A 14,095-nucleotide genomic window follows, 5' to 3' on the forward strand; every position below is an offset into this window, starting at 1 on the left:
ACAAACAACTCCCGAGAACCCCCTGGATGTCCAGCCCTGAACGGAGAGTTCTGGGGATTTAGAGAGGTTGGAGAATATTCAGTGGTCTTCTCTTTCATGGGGACTAGATGGGTAGCATAAAGATGGTGCATATAACGTGTCAATGGGAAGACAAATTCAAATGTACTTGCGCATAGGGGATCTGGTCTTACAATCAGTCAAATTTCTTGAGCGCTTACTGTATGCAGAGCACAGTACTAAGCCTTGAGAGAGTACGGTATAACAGAATTGGCGGACGTGTTCCCTACCCAAATACGCTTACAGTCTAGAGGGGGAGACAGGCATTGATATAAGAAAATTACGGGTAAGTTCAGAACTGGAATTAAAATACCTGAGTCACCACATCACCTGAGCATCACATACGGACTAGTCCCCGCAAATGTTAATCGGAGATCAAGATGTGAGCGAGGAGTAAATGACTAGGGACTTTCTGCCCCTAAGCATTTTTGTGGACCACAATCTCAACAATTTCTAGCTTTAAGAATGCTTTAATTTTCACGGTGCCAGTAGATACCCTAAACAGATACCCTGAGAATCTGTGTGGCCTAATGGAAACAGCATGGGTCTGGGAGTCAGAAGGACCTGAGTTCCAGTCCCGGCTCTGCCACTTGTCTGCCGTGTGACCTTGGGCAAGTAACTTAACTTCTCTGTGTCTCACTTACGTCATCAGTAAAACGGGGATTAAGATTGCGAGCCCCGTTTGGGACAAGGACTGTATCCCACCTGATTATCTTTTATCTACCCCAGAGCTTAGAACAGTTCCTGGCACATAGTAAGCACTTAAGCGATACCATTAAAAAAGCCCCCCAAAACTCACCAAACCAAAAAAACATATGAAAACCCAGCTAACCATATATGCATGACAGGATATTCAGCTCTTGATAAGAACTGAATGACTCCAACATCTTAAACAGGAACCACAAAAATTATTTCATCTATTGACTGATTTCCACAATAGCTGAAGGCACATTTATTAGAGTACTGGCACCCATTCCAAGAATAAGTACACCTTCCAAGCTTGCAGCAGTAACTCCCAAGAGAACATAGTGAGGAGGCATCTAAGAATGAAAAAGAAAGCCACTCTTTACCTGTCCTTGGGTTAGCTGTGTGAGCTGGGCCATGGTAAGCTTCACCTGGCCTTGCTGGGGCCGAGTGGCTTGAGGAGTTGAAGGCTGTGGTGGTATATGCTGTGAGGCCGTTCCAGAGGTTGTTACTACCTTCTGTCCGGGACTCGAAGGGACAGTGCTAGCACTAGACACTGCGGTGGAAACAGGCTGCCCTCTTATGATCTGTGTTACTACTTGTTGAGACTGACCTGTACAAAAAGCAAAACATCAGTGATGACCAGCCTGTTTGACTGGCAGGTCTTGCAAGCTATCTGTGGGAAACGGGTAGGCAAAACCACTGAGCTTATGGAATATAGAGGGTGAAGGACTACCTGGCTTTGATCCCAATGGGTGAAATTCAGGGTTTATGGAAAATGATCAAAAAGGACTCTGGGCCTGTTTCAATCCTGCTATGCTCTCACTCACTACCTAGACTGTCCTGCTTCTTCGCTATCCATTAGCATTCCACAGGGAGCTAATTTGGAACTGCTTTAAATGTAACTGCCTAAAGTTATCAGCAGCCCTTGGTAGGTGAACTTTTAAACAGTTAAAACTGTCTACAGTGGTGTTCCAAAAGGACATTTGGAAAATTGAGCAGGGTTACCCAGAGTTATAGTCGGTGAGAGACACTTATAATTTCAATTGGACCAACTGGATTCTTCTTTGTTGCTAAATCATTTAAGCTCAGAGCAACTTCTTCAGTACGTTAGTTTAACTCCAAGAGGCAAATACACATTCAAACACGTGCCAAGGGCAGGAGGCTGACCCACCGTCATCAAAGCTCCATTCCCACCTCCTTAACCTTTTTAATCCCTTCACCTCCTACCTAGAACTGTACCTAGCCATGGATGCTTAAAGTTGCCAGCACCTTTGGGCTACATGCAGAACACAGAGCTAGAGTGTTTCTGCCTCCTTTAATACATTTCTAGGACAGAAGGAGGCTACCTGCAAGGTAATAATAAGAACCATTTTTTTTTAAAACTAAGCAATCCACATGAACTTTGAAGCAGACACGCAGACTGAATACACCATAGGTGTGTGACACCCTGGGACCAAGCAGATTCAATCTGAAGCTTCTTCAACAGTTTAACTAGGGAATTTGTTTTTCCTTGTATTTCCCAGCAGCCCCTGCTACCCTAAATCTAGTAGGGCAAATGAGGATGCTCTCCTTAATGCAAGTGTCGGCTTTAAAAGGCTAACCTAACCCACAGATTTTTAGCTGTACTTGACTTCTTCATCTATGAAAATTCGTGGATCATTTCTTACTATATTCCAGTTTTTTATTCACTCCTGAAAATTTCTATTTCAGTTTTTGGTTACTTTTTTTTTTTTGCAGGGGAGCAGAGTAGAAGCATGTAATAGAGAAAAGTGAATACTACAATGTCATTTTCTAGGGGGCGATGAATGGTATAGAGCATGTTCAGGTATGGAGAGGCAGCTGATGGATTTCACAGACTGGGAGTTTAAAAGTAAAAGTGAACCTACTGGCTGGAAGAATACCTTGCTGAACCACCAGAGGTGTTCGGATGATGGCTTTTCCAAGAGTTGACTGTTGGAGCGGTGTTCTTATCACTGTCATACCGGAACGGATCTGGGTTCCTGTGATTACCTGCAGGTGGCAGATAGGGCTTGTGAACTTTTTTTTTTTTTAAGACCACGGCACACTGAACTTAAAGTTCAAAGTTTCTGAGTTTTCTAGCTTTCTACTCATGGACACCACATCATCAGATACCTTTGGCATTAACGAAAAAGGACTCTCATTCTCCTGCTCAGTATGGTTCAGTACTTAGTAGAGTTCCATTTTAAAATTACTTCCCATGAGACTATCTGTCCTTGAGGCCAAATATAGACTAAGTAGGAAGACACCGCTCAGCCACACTGTTGGTTTTTAGGAAGGCCTGGAAGGCAGTTTGTGAGTAAACTGTTTTTCTGGGACCAAATTATAGTTGCCAGCTCAAGAAGGAGAATCAGATTGAGGAGCATTACAAAATGAAAGAAGAAACAATAGGATATATGACTTAAGTCTTGAAGTTAGCTTGAATGAATATCAAGCCGGCAAAAGTGGCTTAGAGATAATACATCTGATTTGAGAGAGCAGCAGTAGCCTCAGGAAATCACACACTTACTGTGCTTACAGCACTGCGCTAAGCGCTTAGAAGAGTGCAGATTCTTGAAGCCTAAACCAAAGTTAACAGGCTAAGCTGCTCGGAACCCAATTTTTGCCATGGAAGCCCACAGATAATTCAATAATCACTGTGCAAAAAGCACACCTGTGGGTGCTAGGGAGAAAGACTCCTTAGTTCGAGGTATTCAACTGTGCTACCACGCGAGGCCGTCCAATTTCCACAAACATCCCAAGCAATCATCAATTAAACGGTAACAGGAAAAATCTAGATCTTAGATGCAGTCATTTTGGAGTTCCAACCAATAACTCTGTATTAAACCCCCCGTCCCCGAAACACCAAAAAAACTCCCCCAAACCAGCTCAGAAATGAAATCTTACTTGTGATGTGCTTGCGGCACCTACGGTCCCTGGGGTGTTTGGCCTAATGGTGACCGTTGCCGTCCTTGGCTGGAATGAGGTAAAGGTTTGCTGGCTCGCCCCTGTACCTGGTGGAATGATACCCAGTACTTTTTGTTGAACTTGAACCACACCTTTAAAAAAAGGTAAGAATGAATGAACGAATGAATGAAAACTGCCCCTAAAGGCATGAGGCAGGAGCACTTTTTTCCAGAAGATGTGAGCTGGGAGAATAACTGTGGGCTACATATAGAATATGAGCCCCACGGGAATAGCTATCAATGGGAGAGCCATAAAAAGCAACAATACTTCCGGGTAAAAACAAGCTTTTAATGTTTTCCTTCAATTTCCTTCACTCCTTGCTTACCTCCTTGCGTCGTTGGCACATTGACGGCGACAATCTTGCTGTTTGCAGGAAGTGGCAGCTTGGTGATTACTTTTCCTGCCATAGTTACTGGACTGCTTGTAATCTGGAACGTCTGACCTGTGCTGGCAATTGTGGTGGCGGAAGTGGCCGCTGTGCTGGTGGCTAGTGAAGTATAAGACAGTCAATAAACTCCAGGTATAAAACCCCCAGGATCAACATACTTCTAAAAGGGGGGACCAAAGTAAGCACCTATCTGGTTGGAACAATGTTAATAAACTTTATACTTTCCCCGACTAAAATCTGTTGACCACTTTTACATTTGTTGAAACTGAAATAATGCGGAGAACCTCTCCACCCTGAAAGACAACTGACAAAGTTACAGGTTGTTGGCTCAACCAGCTTTCAAAACACCTAGTCATCTTCAAAATGAGGATTCATTTCAGAGTCGGAACACCTTTCCGAATGGAAATCAACCCTCCGATCACACAGTCGATGGTGATGGCGACTGTTTACCTGCATTCGACTGGCCTTGTTTAACCCAGGTGGCAAATGTTTGGTGAAAGTTCTTGTTCTGCTGGAATGTTACTGTAGCCGGAGACCCCACTTTAGTTGTCAGAACCACTTTGGTTCCTGTGGACACCGGACCAGATAAGGGGCCCGCCACCACTTTCTGGGGGGTGGAGACCGCATTGGCTGTACTGCTTGTTGCAGGAGCGGTAGAAGACGAAACTACTGTTGGTAACTGTTTCTGCTGCTCCAAGCGTTTCTATAGAAGAAAAGAACTCAATCAGAACTTCAATCTAATTATAGTTCTGCAAAATAGAGCCTATCAATATGCTTTCCAATAAAAATGCCCATAAGGCTAAGTGCTATTTCCATCCGTACTTCCAAATTAAAGCATTTTCCCAAATCGAAAGTAATCGAATGCATACATTCTATATAATATACGTTTACCGCTACAGCTTAAATAGCCAAATGCCATGAAGAAATCAGAATGCTGGAATAGTAGTCATTTTTTCAGCAAAAAATGCCGCTTCAAGTTTTCCTACATTTGAAGGCCAATAAAACTTTCCTTCTCAACTGGACCTGATAAGCTTACAGCAGGCTGGAACAACTCACTCAGTGTTAGGTGCCAAATGATGAATATTGCAAAAGAATTATCATCATCAACTATGAAAAGCTGCTCACCCAGATATCAAACCTGTTTTCCAGAAGGCAGAAAACTGTAAAACAATTTCTACACTTCCCACATCATTACGCAAAAAAAAAAAAGAAAGAAAGAAAAAGAAAGATCACCATTTGCGCTGAGGAGACAGTTTTACTTTTCCATCTTTCACACTGTCATCTTACCAGACAGAGACCACTTTCCTTACCCCAACCAAAAATAAAATATGCTTGCACCATCTCTTATCTCATCAGTAACAGGACAATGAACGATTCTGGGAAAGAATTTGAATTGATCACTTTAAAAAACCTAACCCCTAATTACCTGAAAAAATACGAAGATGAATAATTAAGTCTACCTGGAGAATAATGATGAAAAAAATAAAATCTATCCAATATCAGTTCTGTGTCCATTTAGACTTTTCCAAGGGCCACATCTTTAATGTGGCATAATACTATGAGATGATTACAACTGGTGGGTTCAGTTTTCTAATAGACCTAATTTAAATCCCCGTCCCAGAAATATACAGGGATATTTTCCTTCTTACATATGTTTATACCTGGCTGTTCACTCTACCACAGCTGCATCCTCTTTGTAACTCTGGAAGAAATCGGTTTTTAGAAACCATAGAACTTCAGAGAAATTGAAAGGAAGATAATGAATAAAACATCCTCTTTTCATGCACTGTACTTCACATACATAATTTTTAATGCAGAGTTCAGCACATGTAAAGTGCTGTTTTCAGTGAAATTTGTGTGGGCGCATCATCTTTATAAATGGGAAAAATGTCAAATATCTTTCAAAGACATCGGTATGTAAAGCTGGACTTGGTGAATGCACATGCACTTTGGCTAATGACCAAATTCTTGACAGGTGGGACTATTAACAGCTACTCCACCTGCTGGGCAGCCAATCATTGCTGCTTTAGCTGAGCCTCCATTTGGGCCTTGAACTCCTCAACCATCTTCTGTTCACTAACCTTAGCTTGCTGTTCAATTGCCTGTGCCTTTTCTTTCTCCACTCTGTAGGAAGAAAGGAGAAACAGATCAGATCACTAATGGCAGTTGGGGATCCCGGCTCTCTGCACACATTCTTCCGTGCTTCAGAAATATTTTTAGTGTCCCAGGGAATTGCTGGGGGCTAAGATACCATAAGCACGTGATGGTACAGAAAGTGTTACTTTTTGTGACCATCAGTCCTCTCTGATGAACCCCATTCCTAAGCACACTGGAGCTTCTAGATGGAGCCCTGCATTGGAACCCACAATGACACCCTTCTACCGTGCACACAGTGAACCAAATCCAAGTCCCAAACTACCATTATGTTTGATTCCCCAGTGAATTGTAATACTCAAGACATAGCAAAATGTAATTTTCTAAATGATTAGGAAGTACTGCAAAGTTAATGCATTACCTTTCTGCAAATGCCCTGATCTCCCATAATTCTAATTCTTCTTCTGCAACCCAGGTTTCAATTATAACAGGGCCTGTTTGCTTAGGGGTCTCGGGTCTCTTCGGCCTCAGGGCACTCGATCGAAGGCCTTTCCTTTGAGGTGTAGGAGTTTCTTTGGAGAGAAAAGGTAGTCAGATATAGTAAGCAAAAGAATAAAGTTTTTGAAAACAATCTATAAAGGTTACGACAGAAGCATTCTCCCATTTTAAAGGATTCTTTAAAATAAGGCTATTATTATATTTCTTCCAAGATTTTAGCCTTGAGTTCTACAGATCTTCCAGATCACTTTTTGAAAATATGAACCAAAAGCCAATCCTAGAACTGATCCTTGAAGAGCCTGGAGGAAACTCCTCCAGCCAGAAAAAGGGCTGCTTAGCTCTAACCCATTTGCTAGCTCCTGGCCAGTTTTCTATCTCAGAGAGGAAATTCCTTCCAATCTCATGGTTACTTGGTTTTTAAAAAAGAGGTTGGGGTGAAACCATTTCAAAGGCTCTTGGACATCCAGATTACTCTCTACTGGTTCCCCTGTAACCACATGCTTAGTGACCTCCTTCAAAACTCCGACAGATTGGTGAAGCTTGAGTCGCCCTTGGAGGGATCATGTTGTCCTTCCCCCACCTAGGTTAAAGAGGGGCAAAAGGCATTTTAGGGTCCAGAGACAATATTTTTGCTTATTCTTGGGCACAAAATGAGGGATGGTGGAAGGAGATTCTAAATTTAGATTAACTTCAGCATCATTCTCTTAAAATTTTGGTGAGAACAATCTGTTAACATTTAACTCCAAAAATGTGCCAGGAGAAGACCTATAATAAAAGATACATCACACATCTCTCCTGCTAGTTCTGTGTTTCATTCAGGACACTCAGACTAAAGTTTTATAACTGAAGTACTTGTGGACAACTAGAGCTCCTACCACATACACTACAGTCCCCTTACCTTTTGGGGCCTCTGGAACGCCAATGGGGCAAATGATTTCCTGATACAATATTCAGATCGAATACCATAGGGTCCAACATCTCTCCTCTTGATTATTTCAGTTGTTGTAATTTCTGTTTCTGATGTTTCTATGGTGATTGAATCCACATAAATTGAAATGCAAAATAAAATACTCAAAAGAAAGATTAAAGATCCCAGATACATGACCAAGAATTGTCCCTTCTGGTATAAATCTACCTCCTAGCTAATGCCTAGTGACATTCACTTTATGCGCTTTTGCCAGGAAGCGCTACACCAATGGTAATGGTAAGACAATGACTGACTTACATTAAGCAAGATAATCAAAGGGATGACCCTCAGCATCCTGCACAATCAGAAGAACCCAGGAATAAATAAGGTGTTCCTTGAATTTGATAAATCTAACATCTGAGTAGGAGCACTCCCCCCGACCTTATTTATTTTTTGGACTGATAGTCCTTCAAAAGCCAGAAAAATCTATCTTCACTTCCAACCACTGTCAGTACATTCAACTTGCGAAGACTCTATAAGGAGCCTAGGATGTCACCTCACTCTCCTTCTCCTGATCTGCTTGTTTCTGCTGCTCTCTGTTTTAAAACATAAAAAATACTATCTGTTGGTCAGATCAATGTCCCACCCATCCTAGCATGCTGGCTACAAGAACAGTGTGATAGCAATATTTTGGAATGAACAATCTAAAACTCTCCCTTCCACATTCTTACCTATGAATTTATCCACATACCTCTTGAATCTACTAATATTTTTAGTCTGCACAACCTCCAGTGATTATACCATTCCTCACTCTATTTTTTTTTTTTCTGATTGGTTTGAATTTACCACTTTCACGCTTCACTGGGTGCTCTTCTGTCCTGAAACTAAAGGATTTGTGGAAAACATTTTTGTGTTTTTCTATCAAATCAGTGGCATTTATTGAGTGTTTCTATGTACACAGCACTCTACTAAACATTTAGGAGAGTACAACAGAGAACGTAGACACAATCCTTTCTCTCAAGGAGCTAGTCTACTGGAAGAGACAGACATTTAATTAAATTTACTGGTAAGGGAAGCACCAGAATATAAGGAAATATTCCTAAGTGCAGTAGGAGGCAGGGGTGGCGCAAATTTGACTGACCAATTGAGAGGAACTAGGTGTACAGGTTAGGCAGTAGGGAAGGAAAATAGGGTGGGTGATGAAATCCTAGGGAAGGATTCTTCAGGAAGATGTGATTTTAGTAAGGTTTTGAAGATGGGAAAAGCGCTAGTCTGTTGGACATGAAGAGGAAGAGAATTACTGGCAGGCGAGAGGGTGTGAACCAAGAGTCGATAGCGGGAAAGACCCCTTTATGATTTTGTAGACTTTAAGAATGCTGAGAGTTTTAACCTCTTTGGTCTATTCTCATATGGACATAACTTTGTCCTGATGATCACCTTGGTGGTTCTTCTATATTGTTTCTCCAGCTCACTTTATTTTTCCTCAGATGCAGTATTACAAGGTTCGGCAGACCATGGTTTTATAAGGTGACAAACATGTCTTTTGTTTCAGTTTTCCTTTCCCGATGATGCCAACCATAGTTTTGGTGGTCCCCATCAACCCCTACCCTGTTTCTGTTCCCTCATTTCTCCTCCTTAGATTACTCTGAACTTTCCTCCTTAATCCACTTCATCTTTCTCGGATGCTACGGGACCACGTTTTCCCCTGCCTCTCAGCCACTATGAGCACCTCTGGCTTGGCCTGTTTCCCATCCACTCTGGTTTGAGAAGAGCACACACTACTCTCCCTTGTCTCCACTGAGTTTCCACAGTACTGATGATACACAAAGTTACACAGATGATAATCTTCACAATGAGAAGTACAATTAATTGCAGGAAATTTAGGTAGCACTTACTGAAACTTATAGATTACTTACAGCCCAGTACACTTTACAAGATGCATTTCACCAACATCATCTTGAAAATAGTATGGAGTGCCAAACCTGAGTTCAATAAACTTTAATATTCAAAGTTAAATGAGAAAAATATTCACTACCTGTTCGGGTTGTCCCTCCCCCAGGAGGGTTTTGGCTGCCATGTCAATCCCACCTTAAGCTCGCCCAAAGTAACCGCAACATTAGGCTTACTCCAGCCAGTGATTTCACTGTTTGAGCCTATAATCTTGAAATAAATTTCAAAGAGACCACAGGTAAATCTAAATCTGAGTTTAAAAATGCACGTCAGCTAGTCAAGCAGAAGTCAAATTGAAATCTTTGTATTTCCTCACCACCTCTTCTACATTTAAGAAACTGGATGTTTGCAGTACAGCTTGTTGAATACTTTGGGTTGATTACTTGCCTTGGAAGTTTCTGGAATACTGCGTGGATCAAAGGGGCTAGGGGATAAGGCTCGAGAATGAAGACATGTTCTCTAGTAATTTGAATGATAAAAGCTACTTCTCTAGCCAAATGTTTCTTTCCCATAAGCTGGTACCATACAACTTTATTTCTGTATTAAAATCCTATATACAAATTGCATCCTAAATATTTCACTGTAAAATAGTTAGGACAGGAAAACTGCAAGCATTAGCCAATGAGAGGAGATAAATATAGTGAGCCAAGATTAAATGCAATGGCGGCAACAGCTTTTCGACAGGTATTCCTGTTGCAGACATTCATGTCCTCCACAAAATCCACTCGAGTCCTCATCTTTCTTTCTACCTCTTCTGAACCTAAAACACAACTAGCTAGGCTGCTCAACATAGTTTTGCCTAGAAAATGCCAGCACAGTAGAGGCTATGGCCTTCTTTGAAAAGATCTGAATAATGTGTTTATGAAATCCACTCAATCATTCAAATTCCGGGTTCTGTGTTTACATGGGACCAACAAGCACATAATTTGGTAGTTCCCTGCCTTAGCTTCAACATCTAATTGTCAGGGGCCACAGTATGTCCCTTGAGTTATAGGACACTTTTAAAACAGCAATGCCGAGTTTGAGTCCTAAAGCATGAGCTTTTTTTTTTTTTTTAAAAAGCTAAGAGGGAAGGAAAGAAGAATGGGAAGATACCAAAAAGACTCAAGGAAAAGGATTCCTGAACAAGAAATCTCAATTCTTTGATGGCAAAGTTCTTGGGTATCTAAGACATCCTTTCTGAAAATCATTTCAGAATCTATTAAAAAATTATTCCTCTCCCAGGCCTGGAAGTCAACTTGTTAAGGGTGAAAGACAATCAGCTTCCAAACAGTATAAGTCATCTGGAAAATGTCTTTACACATTTATCTCAACTGCAGCAAGTAGAAGAGATTTTCCACATGCCTTCCTTCAACAATAACTGTCTGCTACGGAAAAATAGGTGTGGAGTCCTCAAAAGCAAAAATCCACTTGACTCCAATCTTTCCCAAATTCATTGTTAAATGATGCCAAGTGAAAGCTCAGGCAGTAGATATGCCTTGTCCTTGCAAAGAGCTTTTGGCTGATAGTACTTTGTGAGCACGGCCAAACTTTTTTCCCCCAGAGCGCAGAGAAAACACCCCAGTGGCCTGTATCTTCCACTCTGGTTAGTGAAAATCAGCATCTTGTACCTCAACAGCTATCTTTAACAAAATATTTAAACAGTAACTTCTCCAGTGGAAAGAGGTTACTGCAGGATAGTCAAGGATACGTTTTGGGCCGCTCTCAATGAAAACAGCTGAAAAGTGCAGAGTATCCTGCAAGTCCATGAATTGTAATGTGGTTTTCCTTGGTCCCTGCAGGATTGCAAAATCCTTCACTGCCGGCCCTGCAGAGAATGTACTTTTCAGCTGTCTCTATTGTATGTGTAATGGAGTATATATAGTAATCCAAATCAAAGGAAGAAAATTGATGGCCAAGTATAATTCTAGTTTGCAATAATAGGATTGGAGAACCAGCCAAGGATCCTAATTTCACTGAAAAAAGCACTACCTGAATCTCATTTGCATTCCCTTTGGGACTTCCATCTTCTTGGATCTGGGAGGAGGTAACTACACATCAAGAAAGTAGTATATACCACAACTAGATATATACATCTACATCTACATAGATATATACATATATACATATCGGTGTATATACACACACACATATATACATATATATACATATATATACACATCTACATTTTAACAGATTCTAAATAGAGAAAATCACCCAGTGAATTCCTGGAACAGCATTGGTATTAATGGAAACACTATCTGAACTGTGTGTGAGGTAAAATTCATTTCTTCCAATATTCATGCTTGAATCAAGTAGAATCCCCCACAAAATTCAATGCCTCAAATGGAAAATATGTCCCTTTATCATTTTCCCCAAACCTCAAAATTTTACCTCTTGTCTTAGCTAAGACAATCACTGGCCCACCAATCTCTTAAACTTTCCCCCTTATTACCTTTAATTAACTATTATAACGTCAACTCCTTGTTAAGAGCATTTAGAAGAGGAGGCAGCTGAAATTTGCTATGAAGAGGATCAAGGCTGAGATGTCCAGCACAGCGATGAGTGGGAAAGAGGCATAGAGAAGAGGCCGCAGAACTGGGATGGAGTGAATGAGAGAGAAGCCAGGAAGGGAGCAGCTAAGTGAGGTCAGGTGGTGACAACAAGAGAAAGGGCAAAGAAGATGAAGTGACAGAAGGCTGGGAAGAGAATATGCTTGTAAGGAGAGAAAGGATGGGCAGGCAACAGAGGTGGATCAGATGGGAGAGTATGGCAGATTCAAGTCACCGACTGACAGACTTAGAGAGAAGTGGAAAAGAAAAACAGGAATGAATTAGTGTACTCTCTTAAGTGTGCTTATTGCTAACCAGGGAGAGCTTGTCTTCAAGGGGAAGAGAAAGAAGGTAAGTGTCTCACTCTGGAAGACCTACGTGAAATTAGTATCAATATAATTTCAAGCCGTGGCATTTAGGATGCCTGGATGAACCAAGTGATGGCTGCCTGTCCTTGTCATCCATCCTGATGTCAGGGACATTATCATAAAATCCAATAGTTGTCAAAAATACAAGTCATACCATTTGGAACTCCATTTTGAAGTTTTAGGTGGACATGGGATTACAATTAAATTCCTCTACCTGAGCAGCAGAGGCTCCGTTCGGAACAGCACGAGGAGTGAGATCCACACATCAACCTCATGTCAATCCCTAGATTATGAGTCCCAACCTAGGTCACTGATCCCAAACAGATCCAAGACAGATCCAAAAGAGATCTCTGCCCAGTTAGCCCAGGGGCAGTATGAATGGAATTCAATAAAGGAATTAAATCCTAAAATTCAGGGGCTAGTAGGGTGGAGTATCAGCATATTTTTTCTGCGTCCAACAAATAATGAAATACCACAATAAACTCTGATCACTCCAGAATGGAGGATACCAACACAAAGAACACCTCAATTAAAATTTTACTCCGAAAACTCTGAATTTGAAAAATTTAAATGGTAAGATAAACCTTGGGAGGCTTCACATGCAAAATACCCCCCAAAGAAACCCAAAAAACAAACTAAACAAAAACAAACACAAGCCCAAATGAACAAAGAGAAACCTAGATGGGGGAGGGAAGAGGGAAGTGACTGGCAAATTCAATAAATCATTGTGCCACAGTTGGGAGGTTGGCTCTTGGAAAATTCCATTATGTGATTCCATTCAGATTATTTGAGGCAAAGTTTGTCTTACCTTTAAGAAAAATAAGTGTAAATATTTCAGGACGCTAAAGATAAGAGATATTAATAACCACCAATTACTGAGATCAGAGCAAAGATGGCAAATCTGGAAAGTAACATGATGGAAGAAACTGCCTTTTGAAATTTTTTTTCCCTATAGAAAAGCTGAGGCAAGTGTCAAAATTTCTCAATCTCCCCAAAGAATCTTTTACCATCAGAAACTCCCTCTATTTTCCCTTTAGTGAATTGATTTCTTTCTCTGATATGTCTAAGTAGCTTCAGACATTAAAAAAAATCATCATATTTCTGGTGCAATATCTCATTTTAAAAAGTGAAGATTCTCTTTTAAAATTCAGTCAAATCTCATTAAATTTGATTTTACTGATTTGAAATTTTTGATATTCTTGACAGCATTATATCTGGCCTTCTTTTGCCATCTCTTGGGTGTAAAGGCAGGGCAGGCTTTGATCACAATGTGATAAACAAAGCCTCAGGTAAAGTTATCAGTAGCCAGAAATATGCACAGGCAATAGGATCGCCAGATGCCCTAAGCAGATTGAAAGGTGTAGCCTACATTTAGAACACTGAGACAGAGATGCATGGGAAACACTCACCTATAGAAGTGGGAGCAGGGTGGCCTAGGGGAAAGAGCAGGGGCCCAGGCTTCAGAGGACCTGGGTTCTAGTCCTGGCTCCACCACATGTCTGCTGTGTGACCTTGGAGAAGTCACTTCCCCATGCCTCAGTTACCTCATTTTACCTAACCAGAGCTTAGTACAGTGCTTAGTACAGCACATACTTAAGTGCTTGCTTAACTTAGAAGCATTAGAAACAAACAAGAAACAGTTGTGGAAATG

At 41.0% G+C, this 14,095-nt stretch overlaps 1 protein-coding gene across 1 annotated transcript in view; it reads right to left on the bottom strand.

Moving 5' to 3' along the window:
* Positions 1 to 14,095, bottom strand: part of BPTF (bromodomain PHD finger transcription factor) — an 87,687-nt gene that overhangs the window by 17,713 nt on the left and 55,879 nt on the right. Inside the window, 10 exon segments of the mRNA XM_039914260.1 lie at positions 1,128 to 1,354; positions 2,646 to 2,754; positions 3,649 to 3,800; positions 4,034 to 4,195; positions 4,547 to 4,799; positions 6,178 to 6,220; positions 6,612 to 6,762; positions 7,587 to 7,622; positions 7,625 to 7,714; positions 9,631 to 9,748. Coding sequence (XP_039770194.1) covers positions 1,128 to 1,354; positions 2,646 to 2,754; positions 3,649 to 3,800; positions 4,034 to 4,195; positions 4,547 to 4,799; positions 6,178 to 6,220; positions 6,612 to 6,762; positions 7,587 to 7,622; positions 7,625 to 7,714; positions 9,631 to 9,748 — 1,341 coding nt within the window.

This window comes from Ornithorhynchus anatinus, chromosome 15 (assembly GCF_004115215.2).
Source record: "Ornithorhynchus anatinus isolate Pmale09 chromosome 15, mOrnAna1.pri.v4, whole genome shotgun sequence".
NCBI lineage: Eukaryota > Metazoa > Chordata > Mammalia > Monotremata > Ornithorhynchidae > Ornithorhynchus > Ornithorhynchus anatinus.